The sequence below is a fragment of the Bacillus rossius genome, chromosome 1 (assembly GCF_032445375.1).
Source record: "Bacillus rossius redtenbacheri isolate Brsri chromosome 1, Brsri_v3, whole genome shotgun sequence".
Lineage (NCBI taxonomy): Eukaryota > Metazoa > Arthropoda > Insecta > Phasmatodea > Bacillidae > Bacillus > Bacillus rossius.
The window spans coordinates 170633407-170654797 of NC_086330.1; the positions used below are offsets into that span (position 1 = coordinate 170633407).

The following is a 21391-nucleotide window of genomic DNA, read 5'->3' on the forward strand; positions in this document are numbered from 1 at the left end:
GGAACCCCGTTTTCCAAAGGTGACTTTCAAAGCAATACATGATGCTTCGTTTAAAATAACACCGGCAACAACCACGGTGCTTACAAACACATTTGAAAGAACAACCGCGGCAGAAAATGCGAAGAACATTGGTACTACTTTGGAGAGCTGTCGACGTTACACAGACTGTAGTTACGTTAGACAGACTGTATATGGCAGGCATGCTGTGGTGAATGAGTGGTCAGGCCACTTCCTTTCCACCAGTGTGGTCCCGGGTTCACTTCCTGGCGGGATCGAGCCGCGGGGGTTTTCCGGGAGTGTAACAGGTGGCGGACGTTGCCGTGAGCCGGTGTGGGGTGACCACTGCTGCGTTCATAACACTTCACACCTCGTCGTTCTTATGAGCTCTAGTTCGAAGCGACGTTAAACCACAGTTCATTCATTCCTCATCAAATCTATGCTCACTCTAACTTAAAGGAACCATTTCGAAAATACATTGCAACTTAAGGGTTATGTTAATTACTACTTTATATAATATGCCATTAAGTATATAGTGTTACCGCTGTATATTCTTTGGGGTATATGTTTTAATAATATTTTTATTCTCAAAACAGTGTGTAATTTATTTTTTGCTGAAATAACTAATGTAAATTTTATCGCTTGTCGTACGAAGCATACGATTTTCTTGAAATTCATCTTACAGTTAAATTAGCGAGACGCAGGGGTGATGCAAATGATACAGAACTGTACTTTCATTTCGGTTTAGCCATCTTAGTTAAAGTTCCGTATTTTCTTAAATCTCTCCATTCAAGTGCTGTAACATCTAACGCCGATTTATAATAAAAATTATTTGATGGAAGTATTGTATAACTATTTCTAATGATATCGTTGTCGATGGGACATTGATAAGTAGCCTACATTTGGTTCTTAACCAACACATTTTGAGCTTGTATGATTATTAATTTATTACTGGAATTATTTAAATACAATTATTAAACATTCAATGGAAATATAATTTGTACGAGCATGTATGCTTTGGGAATTTTTCTTGTCAGTTAGTGCAGTTGTTTTCTTTTGTACCTATATGATGGGTAATAAAACATCGCTTTTGATAATTTAACCATTGCAAACTTTATTCAGGTATACTAACTCTGCTAATTAAAAAAAAATTGAGCGAGTCTTTCATTAATCGCCACTGACGGTAACGAGCAAATTAATGTGTTCTCATAATGTTCATTTTGCAAAGAAACTTATAATACTAAACTTGGACACAGTATTGTAATTACAATACCTTAAAATAATGTTGAGCTTGATAAACATTTTGATCAATAAAATATTCACTTTTCAAGTACATAACAAAGTTTCTGGACGCGAATCACAAACTTTCTGCACCCGCCGCTATAATTCGTCGCCTGAATCGTAAACGTGGCGTGCCACCATCACGCACAGATAGCAGCACGAAAAAACGAAAATTTTAAACTATTTGAAACGGCTCGGATAAAAACGAAAAATACTTGAAAAAGTCCTAAATCCCGGTTGAACCTGATTTACGACTAGGAATGTTATGAAAATACTGCCCATCTTGTTAAAATTCGCTAGACCGTTAATACTATAAAACTTTACGCACACATAATTTGTACTTCTATGACATTACTAAAATATTAACTTGAAACATTTTGTAACACATACTATAACAATAAGTAAATATTAGTATTATTGTTTTTGCTTAAGCGACTGATATCAGTCTGTAAAGTCTTCCTACAAACCTTCTTGAGCTGATTAAAAATTACTATAAAAATGGGGCGTGGCTGTGTTATGGACACGGCCGTGTGTTGTACGTGAATACGTGTACGTAACAGGTAATATTTTCTACACAAAATATAAAATACGATATTTTTTATTTTATCAACATATATATTCACTGTAACTCTTTTACACTAATGTTTTATATGTGCAATCGATAGATTTGGACGAGAGCAGGCGATTGAAACTCAAACGAACGTTGTAGCTTCTCCGAATCAAAAGTTATACTAAATGGAAATCTCGACACGCAGCATAATGACCTCAAAATGGCTGCGCTTCCCCCTCCACCGCGTGTGATGCGTCACAGTCCTCACTTAGTGTAACGAATTCTTTGATTCTTTAGCTATCCAGTGGTGTAATTAAATTTTGGATGGAGATGATAAATATGTAGCTGCGACACAAAACTGTATCCCCCAATTTTGTTATCGTTCGTTTTCTGAATTGCCTCCCGCTATGGAAGCAATTTTAAAGACGTATTCATGTCAACAAGGAAAAAAAAAGGTTCGAGTGACCAGATTTTAACTACGTCCCGTAAGGTTAACAAGAGCGGACTCTACCACTGTGCTACTAAGACTATTGGGAATTCAGAAGGAGAATATATATTATAATTATTGTAATGCCAGTTTTCTTACATATTTTAACACTTGAGATTACTTTTTACTACGACTATTTTTGTTTACCAGCTATATTCCGGGGTAGTTTTAGCATCATAATTTTTCATTTGGAACACCAATACGTTTGGTATTTCCCATAATGTTCACAAAAGTGACTATATACGAGTTTTTGCTTCTACACGTCGGTACACCATTTTGGTTACACATTTACGTTCATCGACATTCTTTCCATTTTCACGAAATTTCTCCTACTAAATGCCTTAAACGGAGAGCTAAGATCAAAAAAGAACCATGTTTTATTTTTAAAGTCCCTGAGTTGATATGAAATGAACAATTTAAATCTTAGTTAACAAAAGTGTTGGGTTGTACTCATACAATTGCAGTACGCAGGAGTGATGAGTTTAAGTAAATTTAAATGTTTCATGCGAAAATGCTGTTTCGTTAGAACATAATAGTGGATTTCTTTTTTTGTTTTGCATTAGTTTGTTTTTCGTGAACTATTCCTTCATGTTTTTTTTCTTGTATTAATTTTTGTAAATTATTTAAACTTTATATGTATCTATTCATGATTTTTAATCTAAAATAATCACTCATTCCTGTGCACATTTAAGTGAATATATTAGTGTTTTTTACCCTATTGCCAAGCAACCATGATTTGTCAATTATTTGAATTACAAAAAAGTTATTGAAAAACATTTTGACGAAATAATATATATATATTTTTTAACTTTTCTGAAAGTTTCTGGAAAAATGGTTTTTTCGCCATTACAGTGCACCACTAGATATCCCGGAGCAGTATATAATGGGAAATTCGATTCATGCAGCTTGCGGAATAAATGTCTACAGGAAAGAAAGCCGTGAATACTGAATTCTTAGGTCGGTATTCCAAGGCACAAAAATAAGGGTTTAGGTGTTGAATATGTTACACTTGTACTGTAACCGTATTCCTAGTTCACGATAGGACACGGAAACTCCCTTATTTTTAGGGAACGTATCTTGGTGTTCTATCCGTGACATGTATGTTGCCCAAATTCCGCGCATGCGCAGAGCTCATTTTTTTCGTTGGTTTCGTTCAGAGGGCGAACCTGCGTCTGGCGCCATGATCTCGTATGTAGTAATTTTTGTGATCGTTAGGGGACGCACCAAGCGTGTTTGTGTGCCAAATGCAAATTCATGATAGAGAAATTATCCTTGAATACATCTTGTACACTTTAATGGTCGTAACAAGAAATTATTGCAACTTAAAACGTACTTCTATTTTTGTGCTGCTATCTCTAGTATTTTTTCCGTAACAAATGTATCGATCGTTGCGAAAGTCCGCTAGGGCGCGTTGAAATCAGTTTATAGCCTCGCGCAGGGCATTGTTTATTGAAACTGTTGCCGATTTTTTTCCTTACTGGGATTCCCTTTAAACTGGTGCTGGAATACGGCCCGTGAGTTATGTTTCTGTTGTTGAACTCCAACAGGGCAGTGCTTATCCACTACGTTACCCAAATGTCTTGGAATACCGTCCTAATTCCGGTAATATAGTTCACATTCTACTGTTAAGTTTTCCTTCTTGCACGGCCGCGTGCACGCGTTTGGGGTAAGTCGATGAAAGTTTCGACCGTTTTAGTGACTATAGGCAGTTTCTCTTGCAATTTTTTGTTTTGTGGTGGAAAGTGGCATGCAACGCAATTATAGCTGAGTTTAAAAATAAATAAACGTAAAGTTTTTTGAATTTTTTTACCGTAATTACATTGAAGATAAAGTAGTCCAAGTTGCAGGACATAGAAACTAATGACAACTTTGATTTATTCGTTCATCTGGACATTTATATTCAAAAAATTCCAAAGAAAACATTAATTTTTTATGTAATAATCTGAAAATAATTTCTGGCAAACCGTTTTTGAAGGAAGTATTTATAGGCCGGCTTGTATAGTAAGCTTTGGAAAATAAAAGTAAAAACTTGACAATTTAATCATATGGACTAATCCTTTCCTTTGTCTGAAGTCACGGTACAGTGCATGTGGCCCTTAGTATTTTTGCTGTTCAAGTACAAACTGTTTCGTATTACAAAGATAATTATCAATAATATAATTGCGTTGTTTTTATTAAAGCCACAGATATTGCTACCGTAAACGACTCCTCACGCCGTTATTCCTATGAATTCATCTACATTTATTTAAAGCAACAGTCTTATTTTAAATGAAAAGTTCTTTCAACTATAGGCCACCCCATGTTACGATGCGAAAAATTCTACTTGTTATTTTACAATACGCATGGAGTCCAACACATTAAAAAAATCAGCGTATGGTCATAGCTGAGAAACTATTTTTTCGCGTCTTACCTTGCCTCGTATAAGAGATAAAATTCTACATCCAGACAGACAAAACACAGAAAGTTGGCTCACTTGGTTGGGTTCGTAAGACCCTCCCCACACCCTTCTTACTCACAAAATAAAAATGATCATAATGACCACGTGCTGTAGATTCCTTTTAGAGAATCGCAAAGTTCGGTACTAAAAAAAAAACTTACCTATCCGTAACGTAGTTCATTTGCGTAGTTTCAAGGTACCTTTTTAACAGATTGCCAATTTTGAAGTTTTCTATCTGCTCCGTTTTAAGTGTTATTTGTTACAATTTTAAGTTTAAACATTTAGACCACATTATACAAATTTTCTCGCCCTCCATACATACAGATAGCCATGAAGACAATAGTTTATTTTTCCGCTCGTGTTGGTATATTGGCCATAAAAACTATCGTAATAGTTTATAAACCTTCTTCTCTAATTAAATAACCTGAATATGTTTGTAAAAACACTTCTCCTGTTAATTTAATATCATCTTGTGTTTTGCAATCCTACACAATTTGCTCGTGTTATTGCCCTTATAAACTGAAAAATTTAGCAAATTCCGTAATTTTACTAATATTTAGTATGTTTTTCAAATACAAAATTCACACTAGCAGATTTTTTTATTATTACAACTTACTATACTCTCGACTGGCAAACAGCCTGATAGGACTGTGTTACTGTAGTTAGTTATAACGAATTGCCTGTCATTAGGTTTAGGCCTAATACAAAACTTGCCTAAGTGGCATTATACATCCATAATTCTCAGTATAACTGCCATTTATTTCTGTATTGATGCAGTCACTGCTTTCGCAAAAATAACTAACCGCCACAAACGTATTTTACATTTTTTGTGTGAAACGTAATCATAGCCTGTTTTTGGCGCATTGCACACGAAAATGGAAGATGAATTCACTTCAACCGTATTGTATATATTTTTCTTGGTGGAATGTCATGAAGACCACACTGTCGAGACATCGAAGTCACATTTTGTAGTCTTGTGGTTTATTCGCTGTTGTTTGTTACTTGTCCAATAGGAAAATAAAGTTTGGCTCCTTCAACGTTGACGTGTGCTTTATTTATAGATATTTTAGAAGTAAAATATCTTTACATTCGGTGGGGTGGTTTCAGATTAGAGCTCCGAGAGTGAAGAAAACATTAATTGCAACACGTTTTGAATTGGGGCGCTCGAAAGTGGGAAGAGAAGAAAAGAGAAAGAGAAGTTAAGTGAAAGAGAAGAGAGGGTTACGAATAAATTACTTAGTCAAACAACTGGAAGACTCTTTGCAGGTTCTTCGTGGCCATGTTTGTTACAATAAATTGTAAACTTCTATTGTGTACTTGATTGAAGGTGTATTTATTTTTAATTTTTTAGCAATGAGTTTATGCCGAACACAAAGATGGCAGCAGTGGCGTTCGAAGGCATTTTTTCATAATAACAGACTTGCATACTTGCGCACTTGCATACTTACTCAGTTTGATACTTGCTCATACGCATAATATCGCACTTGAATAATTGAACTCATTCTTATACACTAGCATACATGCGCACTCGCAAACTTGCTCAGTTTCATACTTGCTTACTCGCATACTATCGTACTTGGATACTTGTTCACATTCTTACACACTCGCATAAATGTGCACTCGACACATACGTGTGTATGCTTGTATGCAGAGATTTGGTATTCTTTTTCACAATTCTCGTCACTGAAGTAGTCATCATATACGGACATAAAGCACAGACGTCATAGAAACTAGAGAAGGAATCAGCGATGGTTCGGAGTGAGATACAGTCCTAGCATTTGCCTGCAGTTACATCGAGAAACCACGGAAAACTTAAATCAGAATGGATGGACCGAGGCTTAAACTAAGCTTCGTCCGAAAGAAATTACCAACGTTTGATAGTGATTTTTGAGCGATACGAAAATTCCGAACGCATGATAGGCAAAGGCTTTTGTAAATGTGGGGGGAGGGGGGGGGGGAGACCGGGTGTGAAGGAGAATAGTTAGGTACGTGGTGGGGGAATCGGCATAGGGCGAGACGGCATGGCACACACACTTGCGCACACATGCATATACTTTTCCACACACTTAAACACACTTGAACTCATTTGAACACACCTGAACACACTTTTGTAAACCTTTGGAAATTTTCGCACTCTTGGGCACACTTTTGCACAACCGCACACACCGCATACACTTTTGCACACGCTATTGCACACTATTTTGCACATCCTTTTGCACACACTTGCATGCACACATGTGCAAACTTGTGCACACTTACTATCTGTGAAAAATTTGGCACACTTTTGGACACTTGCACACTTGTGCTCTTGTCATCTTGCGCACTTACGCACTCGCGCTCTTTCTCACCTGCCCACTCGCACATTCGAGCATAAGTGTCTACGTACTCTTGACATTTTGTGCTCTTGCGTACTCGAGCACTTGCATATGCGCGTTGTTTCTTGGGGGAGACGCATCGAGCTATCCCCACTCCGGGGCCGTTGGCGCGGGCGGTCATCGCTGCAGCAGCCTTGAGCGGGCTGCACGTGGCGGCGTGCAGCTCAGGTTGAACCCTGCCATGCTGCAAGTATAGGCGGGTCGCGACGGTAGGGACCCACCTTCGCTTGACGCCACCATGACTTACGGGAGTATTTGGGCAGAGGCAACACAATGGGGTTTGACCTTATTGTTGTGCACCGCGCCACGGGTCAACTTCGCATGAAAATATTGTTCTTTCATGTAGGTATTATTATTGAAGTGAAACTTTTTCTGCTGAGGGGGCAACAATTTTCGAACGTTACTTAAATTCCGATTGCATGAGGGGAATAGTTAGGTATAAAACGGTAGAAGAGGAGAGTGCGTCAGCGTCGACGCCACTCCAACGTCTGCACTAGCGGTTGAATGGGAAGACGGTATAGAAACTTAGCGGAGCATGCTGTATGCAAGTTGAAACGGTGAGAAGGGGTGACGGCATGAGAGAGGTAGAAATGACGCACCAGTGATGCTACGGAATTCTCGTAAAGCTGCTGGTGTTCGTCTACTCCTCAGTTTTTGTAACGGCTGACGATTAACGCTAGCATACTATTTTTTAGTTTACTTAAAGAATCTACAGTTCATTCTCGTAGAAAAGAGCTATTGATTGGTGCGATTGAGTTTACAATTGTTGGATAGTTTGATCGGCAATGAAAATAAATTATCTATATTTAATATAGAAAAAAGTTTCACTTCTGTCGTGGACTCCACGCACATAATTTTTTTTTAAATTATTGCTCTTGGCAATGTTTATTTGAAACTTGTCAACCCTATTTATGACATTTTACAAACATCAATTAGTTTAATTGAACAGTTTTATTGACTTGACATATTTTTATGACGATCCTGAAAGATATATATTTATAATCTTGCCGTACTCGGGCCTTGTAAGCCGGCACTGAAAGCCAGCGCGCATCCAACTGCGCCACCACCACTCGGTGTTAGTGTGGTTAGCGTGCCAGGGAGGAACGGTCAGCATGGACGGTGAACACTTATGGCCGGCTCAGGTCTCGCGCACGGCAGTGCTTTGAATAATGGAAGAAAAATGAACAGAAAAAATGTGAAGTAGGGGAGAGGTTCAGTAACTGAGGGACACGCCCTGCTGGGACCTGGCCCTCAACCAATAAACACTGGTTTTAATTCAAACCTCCCGCGAGGGCAGGCGTATCCCCGCATTAGACATTCAAGGGAGAAGAGGGGGGAAAAAGAATCAACCTGAATCGCACGCGACAAAGCATAGCTACCCTTTATCGGCTCTTCGTTCTCCTTGCTCTTGCTTTCAAACGTGCTGAAAAAAATTATTTATGTCCGTAAGAACCTGAATTCCATACGGCACTATACTGTCCAAGGCTGGTATGTACTATACCAATAAAAAATTGGGTCGTAATGCTATTGAGAATTTATCTACAATAGGTACATTTGGAAACTGTAGGCAGATATCCAGGACTTGCAGAGAAGGCAGAAATGTCTATATGTCTATACACTGGATCCCTGTTGTGTGGAATGCCATATCGTCAATCATGTGCTCGGAACACAACACTATTCGTACGATTAGTTGCGCGAAACTATTTTTATACTTGTAAAACAGAAATAAACAAAACTCAAATTTATCTACAAGTTACAAAAATTGTTAAGTGAAACGGATTTTTATTGCAATGATAGTTTTGTATTTGAATATCACGTATTAGTATTTGCTTCGCCTGAGCACGTAACTTGTCAAGTATAGAGTTCTTAAAATGATCTGTCGTATTTTTCAGGAAACCGGGGGCATACATTTAACGTATAAAACAGGTATGCAAAATTTAAAAATGCTAAAATTTAACTTATTGCTACCGAAAAATAAACAATAAGAAAAGTAGGTGGTTCAGTAAAATATTGTTGAAATTATGTTGAATAAAAAAGCGTTGTTTACTTTTTAGAATAATTGTTAAGTAAATTAAACCTGATTTATCACTTACATGTATATTTCTGGCCTACAAAATATTGATTTAAAACGATTACTTACCGTGGTTAATAAAATAATCCGTGTTATAGCAAGAGATTAAGTTTAAATAACACTTAGTTTGATGTGTAGGTGTTTGGCTTTACGTTTTGCCGAGAGCAAAGTCATTAGAAGTGGACGTATTCATCACAAGTAAGGGAAATTGTGGAAATAATCGGCCGCACTCAACTGTAAGGTATCATCCCAGCATATGACTTCGGGAAACTGTGAAAAATCCAAAACAGGCAGAATGCCTTCCAAATGCGAGCCCAATGTTTGCCGATTCGCCAAATTTCGCGGTGCTTACTTTATCTGTTCGGAAACTGTAGGGCAACAATTTGGTGTTTGTTCAGAAATGATGAAACCAGCAATTGCAAATTTGAATTTTGCGCGCAAAAGCTGCTAGTCCATTGTCTGAGAGCACACGCGATCGCAGCACCGTGTCGTTCAAATGTTCCACGGTAAGCAGGAAACAAGCCTGGCCAGACACACGCACTACCAACCAGCTATTTGGTGTGTGGCATCACACTTCGTAGTATGAAACTCCTATCTTGGACAGAAGCTGTTCAAGCCATATGAATATCTTCCTATCCGTTACAGTTGTGTTGTGAAAGCGGCCGTGGCGAATGCGCACAGCTCCTGCTGCAATTCCTCTCGCCTTCCCGCACACTGTGTGCATATCAGCCCATCTTTGCGAATATTAGGTCTACCATGCTGTGGTTGTTAATAACTTCTGCTATCGCAACACCATTCTCACTAACCCATCTCCACTTGCGCTAATCGCCCAAAGACAAACGTGGGAACGTACTGAAACAATCCATCTACTGTGCTGTACACCAGATTGCTGGTTTCTAGTGCGTTAGGCTAGACATAAAAGTCTGCGCCAGGCTTATTGCCTGATTTCCGCGAAACATTTGAAAGTTACGGTCCCGATGTAGTGCGTTCTCTCAGCCAGTGGATTCGCGCCTACTGCGCGCGAAATTCAAATTTGCGTACTAAAGTCCGCAACGGAAATTTTGCAGTTTGCGTTTCCGGACATTTGTTCCTATACAAATTTTGGATATATATTTTTTTGGCATTCCCTGCCACCAATTAAATTTCTGCTCCGCAATTTCCGAACACGCTTTATATAAAACCAGTGCCTGATACGAGAGATACCAAGCGAGTTTCTGGTGTATATACAGTTTAACAGCGTATCCTCTTGTGTGTTAATATCTTCTCGTCGCTTGTCTTGCCATAATGCTCATTACGGGCACTCTAATGGTAGCATGACGACGTCGGGGGGCGACCTCACGTGGGTCATGGGAGGCCCTGATTAGGGTCGCGCAGGGTTACTGAATTATTAATGACACGTGAGGCCCTAGAGGGCGGCTGGAACTTTTTACTTGATGAGCAGCTGGGACCATAATTCACTGGGAATGATGGGGTGGTAGCCGACACCCTACGCTTATTGTGTGCTCTGCTAGTTTATTATTTTTTTTTACAGGACAACTACAAGTAAAGGTGTACGAATGCTTTGCTTGAAAATTAAAATACTCATCCTAAGTGAAACTATTGTTTGCAAGTTTAGTGTTCATTAAACTGCAAAGGATTGTTTAAAAACCTAGAAAAACACAAAGTTAAATGCGGACTTTCACGGCTATTGTCTTGTAAACTATCTTGACTTTTCAGGCTGGGCTAGGTCGAAGTGGAAGATTGTACCTGACGTTTCGCTCTGTATTACAGTAGGCATCTTCAGGAATGAGATTCACCTTGAAAAATAGGAGGTGGTAAGGCTCTACATACGATGCGTGTCCACAAAGTAAGTTTCCCACTCGTCCCACATCCATACAGTATGTCCATAAAAGAATGTTACAGTTTCAATGGTATATTATAACGGTTTAATTTAGATTATTTACAACAAATCATACATCAAGTTGAAGGTAACCTAACCTATTTTTTTTACAAATTTTTATTTGTGCACCTTTAGTTATACGGCACACATCCAACCTGAAGTCCAATTCATCTCACACTTGGGGTATTAAGTCCAGAGCAAAGGTCTCTTCAATTCTGTATTTCAACTATGGAAAATCATTAGGTAGCGTCGGAACGTAGACACGATATTTAATGAAACCGCAAAGAAAAAAATTCTCATGGCGTTATGTCAGGTGAACGTGGGGCCAGCGATAAAGATCTCTGTCGCTTCGAATTACCTATAACATCGGCGCATTGTTTTGCCACATGGGGGATGACAATTAGACTTTAAACGAAACGCACCTTAAACTGAAATTACAGATTCACTCTTAGCAAACTGCAAAACACAAAAGGCTTTAAGCTCAGGAGTCGCCATTTGGCGTAGGTGGCGCTGCAAGCAAGAAAACAACAAAGCAGTAGTTGCTCACGCTTATCTAAAACTGTTTGAGTTATTCTTTAATTGTGACCTTTAACTAACACTCTACAACGCCTACAGTTGATACTATTACAATTAATAACTGGAACCTTCTTTAATAGAAATTCTGTATTGCGTCAAGTGACTGCGCGTGCGTGATAAAGCAATGACGTAGAATGGGTTCTGCACTAACGGTACTTCCCGCGTCCTACAGTAGCAGCGTCTCAGCTGTTGAGGAAGGAGACTCTTGTTCCAGCTCCCGCAGCCTGTGAAGTACGGTCAGTGTTAAAGTTTTTGAACGATCAGAGCACAGCCAAATTCTTCGAAAATCCATCGTCACCCGTGCTTTGCCAATGGGCCTGTCGTCACGAGCAAGCAAATGGTGCATTGCTGGTGCAGACAATTTCCAGCAGTTCGACGAAGTGTGCCGGGAAAACAGCGCAGTGGGAGGCCGTCATGTAGTGATCCTAATAATATTCATATTTTCCTACACCTCAAGACATTCCTGTAGGTGAGCGTGTACGTTTTGAGAATGACAGAGAGGCGGAGTGGTTCCAGTCCCAGGCGACAGATTTCTACGATTTTGAAAAGTTGTTCCCACGATATGAAATTATTTTTTTTTTTTTTAATTATGGAGGTGAATTTGTTGAACAATAACTTAACACGTACTATATATTTTTGCAATAAATGTTTCGATGAAATTGTATTTTGTTTTTGTAAATGACCCTGGGGAAAATACTTTGTGGACGCGCCTTCTTCAGATAACAAATTGACTGGATTTAGAGCCAATTAGAGGAGATTACTTATGGTTGGCTACCTGAAGATGACATCTCGTAAGTACACATACAGTCACCCAACCACCTTCTAAGTCTAAGTTGATTCTCAACCCTGAAAATTCTTGATGCAATGCAGACTGAAACGTTGGTACGTACTACCACTCCGATGTGACTCGGCTCGAAAACCAAGCGAATACACTAGGTTGTGTTATTCATCATTATCGATGCTTCTGTTGTAAGTATGCAAGTATTAAATAGTTCTAATTCAAATTTTACAGCATTTTAAAGCATGGGGGTATGTTACATAGGATGTTGCTAAGTGATTTTCCGCCAGAACACGTACAAGTTTATTCACTGTAGCTGTAAAACGCAGTGACTTTTTTTCCTAGCCAAGTTTCAAAAGAAAGTGTTCAGTGTAGTGGTTATGCAGATACTTTAGCAAGTTCGTACAAAGTTTTCAAAAAAATGTGAATTTATTTCAGTTAAGCCTACGGAAACATACTGGCTGCACCAATGCGTGTTCGCCAATTTTGATAAAAAAACCTTTTTTTGTAATTTTTTATTCTTCGTAAAAAGTTTCAAAATAATTAAGCGATGGCTTCATATTTATAAAAAATCGGAGAAAGAGTAAAAAAAATACGTCATTAATGTATTGTCAAATTAAATAATTTTGTATATTTATATAATATAGAATTTTTGCACTTTGTTTTGTTAACTCTATATATATATATATATATATATATATATATATATATATATATATATATATATATATAATTGCAGCTATGCAGAAATATGTATTTACCACATCGTAATTTGATTGTTCTGCATTGTAAGTACACCATTTTTTAATCCATAAAAAACCTTCTTTTGCAAAGCGCACACTGTAAAATAGTTTATGAAAATATATTAAATCTACAAAAAAATTATTTTTTTAAGAATATTTATTATTTATTTAAGATATTTTGTATGTGTAATTTTCGCAAAACATTGTGATAAAAAATTGAATTTTAAAACTGTGAAATTTATTTTTGTTCTAGGCAATAACCGATAAGATACAAAGATTTAAATTGTCATTTTCAGACTTATTCAAAGAAATTTTGGAAAAAGTTATTTAATGAAATAAAAATTAATGTTGCAAAAGATACAAAATAAATATCAGCTAAACGAATTACACTGATAACGATACCAGTTTTCTTTGAAGTTTAAATTTTAATTAAGTTAAGCCTCATGTCAGAATCATGCATTTCGGGTGTGCTATTTAAGCAAAGAAAAATTTTAACGTTTTATAATTATACAATGTCTGAGATCGCCCGCTTAACTACACATTTCCGTTTAATTTATAATGGATATTCAGTAATAAATTAGCTTTTGTGCAGGAACATTCCAGAAAATATTAACTCCTGAAAACGAACTGTTATATTATTATTCTATGTACTTATCAATGTGTTACAAGATGTAAACATAAATCTTTTGAAGTACAATATGAATTGATGCCCTATATGTTTTCGTATTTTAAGTCTATTAGAAATTAAAACATTTTGTGTAGAAGAAATTAAAAAAAAGAAATTTAAACAATTAAGTTTTAATGAACCTTCTACACAAACACTAGTTAAAAATCTCAGCAGAAGCTAAACCAATATTTAAGAAAAAATAATACATTTCTTGTTAAAAATATTATGTGTTATATAATTGTAGATGAATATTATTGTGTAGAACTTTAAAAAAACAGGTGAGCGAGTCTTTTAGTAGGTACTCACCAGTGATGTGTAAACATCTAATCTCGATAACGACCAAATTCTTGTGTTCTCGTGTTGTAAATACATTTATAATAAGATACTAGGACACGGAATTTAACGTAGAATGCTTTAAAGTAATTCCGAACATAATAAAAATCCACAAATTGTGTTTTCAAATACATTTCTGAACGCAAATCACACGTAGTTTCCACACCCGCTGCTAGAATTTGCTGCGGAGCAGCTACGTTGACTATCGAATCATTCGATTTGCAGACCAAAATTTTAAAGTATGTAATGAAACTGCTCCAGTTAATGCGAAAAAGACTTGAAACAAATGCTAAACCCTGGCTTTTGACTTGATTTTCCGCAAGAAATTTTATTTTAATACAGCCTGTCTTGTTAAAATCATTGAACAGTTAATACTATGAAGTTTTATTTTGTCTTTGTGAACTTTGGTCCGTGCCATCCGCCACAGTTAGCAGAACCGTCTGTTACACATTTGTTTCTTGACTTCCGTCACATTCACGGAATTACTCCAACCAAATGCCGCGAGTCGAGAGATAAGATGTTACACACCAAAAATACGTCATCTCAGAGATGCCTTCTGCACGAACGCACTGCAGAGGAGATATATGATTGGCAGCGCTCCAACGAGACGTGACCGGGCGAGTGGATTGGACGAGAAGAACTGATTGCACGACCGCCCGGGTATTTGTTTTTGTTTTCGTCCTTGCGGGAGCACCCGGAGGCGCGGGCTGTCCCTCTCAGGATTATTGGAGCGCCGCTTCTCGCAGCTGCGGCGATGCCTGGACGTGTGTTCTCAGTTCTCTCCGAGAGAGTGCCAGGGACAGATCTCTAGGATCAAGCGCCAGTGGGGCCCCTCACTGAGGGATCTACGCCCATAGTTCATACCGATGAATGGACTATCAAATGCTTCCCAGGTGTTACCAGCCTGTTACCATGCAGTTGTCTAGCCGCAAATGTTTCTTGGATCCGAAGCTCACGATATTCCCCTATAGCATTAACTACTTCGCAGGTGCCCCACCAAGGAAGTATCTTAAGCATTAAAATTTTTTAAGTTTTGTAAAAAATTACCTATACTTCTCCTTTAATAATTTACAATATTTCATTCAAGCTCCTACATTTGCTCTGACGATATTCCATGGTAATTCTTAAAGTTAATTCCGCTGCAATATTAGGTTATTTTGTTTTAAGGTTTTCAAGTGTGCAGGATAATTTTTCTGAACTAAGGTGTGATCTTGTGATTTTTCACAGATTATCCCCTAAATAATTAAAAAAATGTATAAATATATAAATGTTTAACATTTACTGAAGTAAAATTGTACAAATGGTCCTTACATTGTTCCCAAGCATGTCTCGGACCTCGCTGGCGTCCGGGAGCTGGAGTGGCGGCAGGCGTCATCGCTCGCCTCTTGTCAGTCAACCCCGTCCCTCCGCCCGGCGCGGCGTGAAGGCCCTCGCACTCGATCAGTCCGAACTGTCAGTCGGAACTGTCGTGTGTGAGCAAGGACTGTGGTCTGATCAGTTTCGGAACTGATGGACTGACGAACTGATGGCTTCCTGAAAAAATCGGACTGTGCTGGGATTGAAAGTACTCAGTCCGAACTGCCATGTGTGAGAAAAGTGTCTCGCCAGTCCAAACTGTCTGTCCAAGCAATCAGTCCATCAGCTCACTGCCGTTGTAGACATCTTTGTTTATAATCTTTGGTAACTCTATTTTATCTTTTTTTTTAACTAAAATTGCATCCAACATTTTTTTTTCCATGTTCTACGATAAAACGATACATACAACTGCAGAATCAGTTAGTCCAAACTGTCAGTTCGGGCTGAGGCTGAGTAGTCCGAACTGGGAGCTGGACGGATCGTGTGTGGGGTCTCAAGAAGTGCAGTCACGCGCGCACAACTGGTGACGCCCGACAGCTCAGGAGATATTCCCGTGGGCTTTCGCAGAGGCCATACCAGGCCCTGGCCGGAGAGTTCCGAACGGAGGAGAGATTGGAAGCGACACCAGCGGGACTGCGATACTGGCGAGTAGAGGCTGAGCTCGCTGGCAGTGACACAAACGAGCTATGTGGTTGGCGATCACCACGACCAGACGAGTGACTTCGGAGTAATGGCGGACAGTGGAGAGCGGACACGAATCGACGCGAGGCGAGCGTACTCATTGTCAGTAGATTAATTACATTTCAATTATTTTGCAGCTGAACATCGGATTCTTGCAAATTAAGAGATACATTGCAAGTTTGAATGTATTAAATGAATAAACATTAAAATAATTAATCGGGCTATCCTTTAGAACCCTATCACCATTCCCCACAAAAAAAAATGTCTGAAACAATATATTTGATGTAAATACACTGTTTTATCGAGGGAAATTTTTAGTTGAAAGAGCAAACCGAGGTCTCTTTAACAACTAGAGCGATCGGCGTTTGTAAACTTCTCCAACTAGAACTTTGGGAGTTTGTGAGGGGTGTCGATATATTTAATTAATACACATGTAGCTTTCAAAATCAAACGCATTACTATAATTTCTGGCTTGGAATCCAAACAGTCCATATAGAGTTTCATACCGAATACCTTACAGTGAACTAAAGAAACTAACAGTAATAAAGTATTTGAATTATATCTACTACTTCTGTAAGAATGCATTCGTTACATTAGATTTTAAATAGTGGCACTTTATAATCGACGTTTCGTAATATTTTATAGTTAAGTTTTATATTAAATTACAGATAATATTTATGTTGGAATTATTTTATTTCAAACTAGTTGCTTTGTTTGTTTATTGGTTTCGTTTATCTATATGTAAATTTGTAAGGACTAATGTCAACTTTATCTACATTTATAGTTTTCCTAGTATTTGTTTTCTGATTTAATTATAAATATTTGCTAGTAGTTTGGTAGTATTTTAGTTCATACTGTTTGCTTGGTTTTTTTTGATAATATGATACTAACTTTGGTCAGTTTTTACTTACACTTAAAAGGGAACATTGCGAGGTCTCAGTTCGGGTAGAACTACTAGTTATTTCTAAGGGCAATTTTTACAGTCGTGACATAAAGAAAATGAAATCAAGAATCTCTCTTATTAACATATAGATTATACCTAGGTTGTCCATGCCTGAAGATAACACTTTCGAACGCTGCCAGTGTGACGCTAGTGATTTACCGTGTCTGATGTGCCCAGGTGTTCTCCCACGCCAAGGCCTACTTCAGCATCGGAGGCCACCAGTTCTCCGGCGAGCCGGTCATCTTCTCGTACATGCCCGACGTGGTGATCGAGCAGGCGCGCAACGTCACCATCAAGCTGCACCACCGCGTGGGCCGCTTCATCCGCCTGCACCTCTACTTCGCCGCCAAGTGGATCATGATCAGCGAGCTGTCCTTCGACTCGGGTGAGTCACATTCGGCGTCGCCTTCTTACTGCTGTCCCTTAAAAATAATCAGGATCTCTAATGTCCTTCGATTTAGGTAAGTCAGCATCGTCTTTTTGCTGCGGTTATTTTGAGATAATCCGGATGTCCGATCTTTCCTTCGACTCAGCTGAGTCAGCATCGTCTTTTTGCCGCTGTTCTTCCCGATAATAAGGATGTCCGATCTCAGATATTCAGGATGTCCGATCTTTCCTTTGACTCAGGTGAGTGAGCGTCGTCTTTTTGCTGCTGTACTTACGAAATAAAAATAATTATGATATTCGATCTCCTTCATCTCATGTGAGTCTGAATTGTCTTTCTTCTGATGTACTTCTGAGAATCAGGTTTTCCGAGCTCTCCTTTGATTCAGAGGAGTAAGTCGTTGCCAATTTGCTGGTTTTTCATGCAGGTTACTATAAATTTAAAACTTTAATTCTACCAAAATGACTCATGTATGTTAAATCGCATTAATTATAACTAATATTGTATTATTTTTGATGGAAAATATTCATTTTCCAACATCAGTAATAGCAGACAAATTAAGTGTTCCAGAACTATTTTCTTTACAATCTCAGTCTTGTAAAATGTGATTATTTATGTTTCAAAATTTTCATCTATTTACTGTAGGATGAAATTTTTATCGAAAATACAAAATATCGTTACATTTAATGCGTGGGTGTCGTCATTTATTCCAGAAACATTTCCACCAGAAAAGTGAAAAAGGTTTTATGACTGGTGCATATATAGGCTATATACATATTTTTTGGGCGACTCTTGTAATATTATAACAGTTTTTACATACCACACATGTTTTTCTTTGATTACTATGGGTTGGTTATTTTTAATGATTCACTTCGTTTTCAACCGAATTGAATAAAAGAAGGTACTCAATTCGTCTGTATATATGTTTTTTATGTATATTCCGGCATAACTTCTTTGTTTGTGAACCGATTTTAATGATTCTTTTGCGTTGGAATCAATATAGCTCCAATGTAGTCCCATTTTAATTTCATTGTTATTGGACGTAGTACTGCGAAGATACACCTGGGAACTCCTAAAAGTCAAATATGAAATGTATAGTGATTGAGGTATTCTTAGGTTTATGACAGTCCCAAAACATGGTGGGTACCTAAAAATGGAAGAAAACAGCACGGATGTGTAGATTAAGTTATTATGAATATTATTTCAATAATATAGTAGGTACTTTACTATAGTACTAAGCAGAAACATATCGGAACTCTTTAGCAAAATGTAACACCATAAACACGGTGAACTTATTTATTGTATGTGAATTATAAAATTTTTATATAGATGTTATAATTAAAGATAATTTGTTAACATGTAATTTCAATTAAAGGACGAAGGTAGACTTCGTAGTCATATTATTTCTGAAAATGCTCTTTCGTCGTGTGGACTACTTATAATTTATTTGGTTATAAATAAGACAATGCTATTTCTTCCAAGGTTTTCACACGACTGAGAGCTACATGTACCTGGCCTTTAGCGAAATTTTGGTTTCCTACATCTATAGCAGATTTATCAAGTGTATTTCCCTGTAACTTGTACACCCTGACTTCCCAGCTTAGAATCAATGGTAACATTCGGCGCTCGACGTCTCTGTATCCTTTAGTCGCCTGAAATGTTGCAACAACAATATTTATCGCTTTCAACCCATCTTCATCTTTCAGTCTGCTTACAATCGTATCATTATCAATTTCATTAATATACATGCAGGTAATTCGCCTTCTTCGATTTGTTCTCTCCGGAGAGCAGGACACTTTAATTACTTGACTATTACTTTACAATCCTGAGATCGATATATTTCAACGTACTATGACCCGAAATACTTCAGCTAACTTCAGCGATGGTAATAAACCTCCGCAGTTACTGACATCTTTTGGAACGACAATTTTTGGTTAGTTTTTCAATAAGTGACTATTTTACGAGACTCATCTACAGCTTTTATGGTGTAAAGTCTACGTGTTTTCTCATTTTCTGCTGTCATAGTATCGTTGTAAGCATCCACTTATTTCACAGTGGAATGTATTCCAACTGCAACTCCGTCAGAAAATTCCCATTTTAAAGATATTCTGTGACGTTCACATAGCAATGGCATCTGATTGGTAGTTAATTTACCAACTCGCAAATTAATTATCAGATCAACGAGTTCACTATCGTTTTGTTGGCGCATATTTATTGTCAACTCGCAAAATGAAAACCAATGCCGCAAATTAATTTCTGTTGAAAAACAATATGGTTGTAAAAAAATCCCTTTCGGCATAGCTTATCCAGCTTACAGGCATATTTAGATTTCGAAGTACCTATTTTTCTTCTGGAAATTATTGGAAACTTTTATAAACTCCTGGAACATTTAAAGTAATTAATGAACATACCAAACTATATGTTCACCAATGTTCAAACAACGATAGATTAAACATTTTCTCATATTAAATGCTGCGAAAATATTTTGAATATTTTTAAATTAATGCATCCTGCATTGGCTATCTTAACGAATTTCATATTATGTCTACTAAGGTAGTTCTGTAATTATTTTTGTCATCCAAACACTGTTTTTCATCCCTTGAACTAATACATGGTCGTATAACATTATTCTGGATACAGTTTTAAGGTAATATTAAGATGGTTATTAATAAATTCTGAAGTATTTTATACTAAGGACATTATATATATATTTTTTAATTTCATCCCCTGTTTTTATTGTAATAGTTCGTTTCATCAAAAATTGTTGAGCCAAAAGATTCAAATAAAATTTAGGAGTTTTATAATAAATTTTAATGGTTTTTATAATACATATATTAAAAAATAATAACTCTTTTGGTCTTTCTACCCTTGTTTTTTCAACCCCTTGCAGAAATGGTTATTATTATCAAAATATGTTTCAGGCAAAAAATTCGATAAAAATTATAAGATTTACGAACAATTTGAACGGATTTGATAGTGTACCTATTAAGGGAGTTAACGTTTTTTTTTTTAAATTTTAACCCCTCATTTTTCTAATCCCTTGCAGCAATGGTTAGTCAAATGAAAAAAATTGTTTGAGACAAACGTTTTATATATTTACAAACAATCTGAATGAATTTGATGGTGCGCCTACGAAGGTATATTATGAATATTTTTGTGTTTCAAACCCTGGTTATTCCACCCTTTGCAGTAATGATTGTAGTATAAAACGTTATTTAAGACGAATATTTTAAATAATAATGTAATGTTTTACAATAAAACATAACGGATTTATTAGTGTACATGGAACGGAATATATTAATTTTTTTTAATTTTAACCTTTGTTTTTTAACCCCCTATAAAATGACTCGTATTATCAAAAATTCTTTAGACAAACGTTTTAGATAAAAATTATAATATTTAAAAATATCCGAACGAATTAAATGTGCCTACGAAGGGAGTTATGATTTCTTTTTTGTCCTCCAACCCTTGTTTATTCCAACCCTTGCAGTTATATTTCGTTGTAAAAAACCTTTTTCAGACACAAGATTTTGGTATTACTCCTACGAGTTATAATACATTCAAACGGATGTGATTTTTTTCCCATATAATGGGTGTTACGGCAATTTTTTTTTTTGCAAGAAACCTTCCCCATTTTTACCCCTTTAATCGGATATTGCTCATAAACGAACTCGACTGAGATTTTCCACTACTAGATTTTATGTATCAGTTTGGAAGTTATTTGTGAAATATTGTGACAGTTATCGTGTCCACAAAATTGTGATATATATATATGTGTGTGTGTGTGTGTGTGAACTTTTGAGTTGACTTTGGTTTGAGGTCTATAGTCCATGAAACGAAAAACTAAATAAA

The 21391-nt window shown here is 37.1% G+C and overlaps 1 protein-coding gene across 1 annotated transcript in view; it reads left to right on the plus strand.

The window, feature by feature from the left end:
- Positions 1-21391, plus strand: part of LOC134527103 (discoidin domain-containing receptor tyrosine kinase B) — a 1309463-nt gene that overhangs the window by 1033885 nt on the left and 254187 nt on the right. Inside the window, exon 8 of the mRNA XM_063359455.1 lies at positions 17332-17539. Within this exon, the coding sequence (XP_063215525.1) occupies positions 17332-17539 (208 nt within the window). The remainder of the gene's footprint in view (positions 1-17331; positions 17540-21391) is intronic.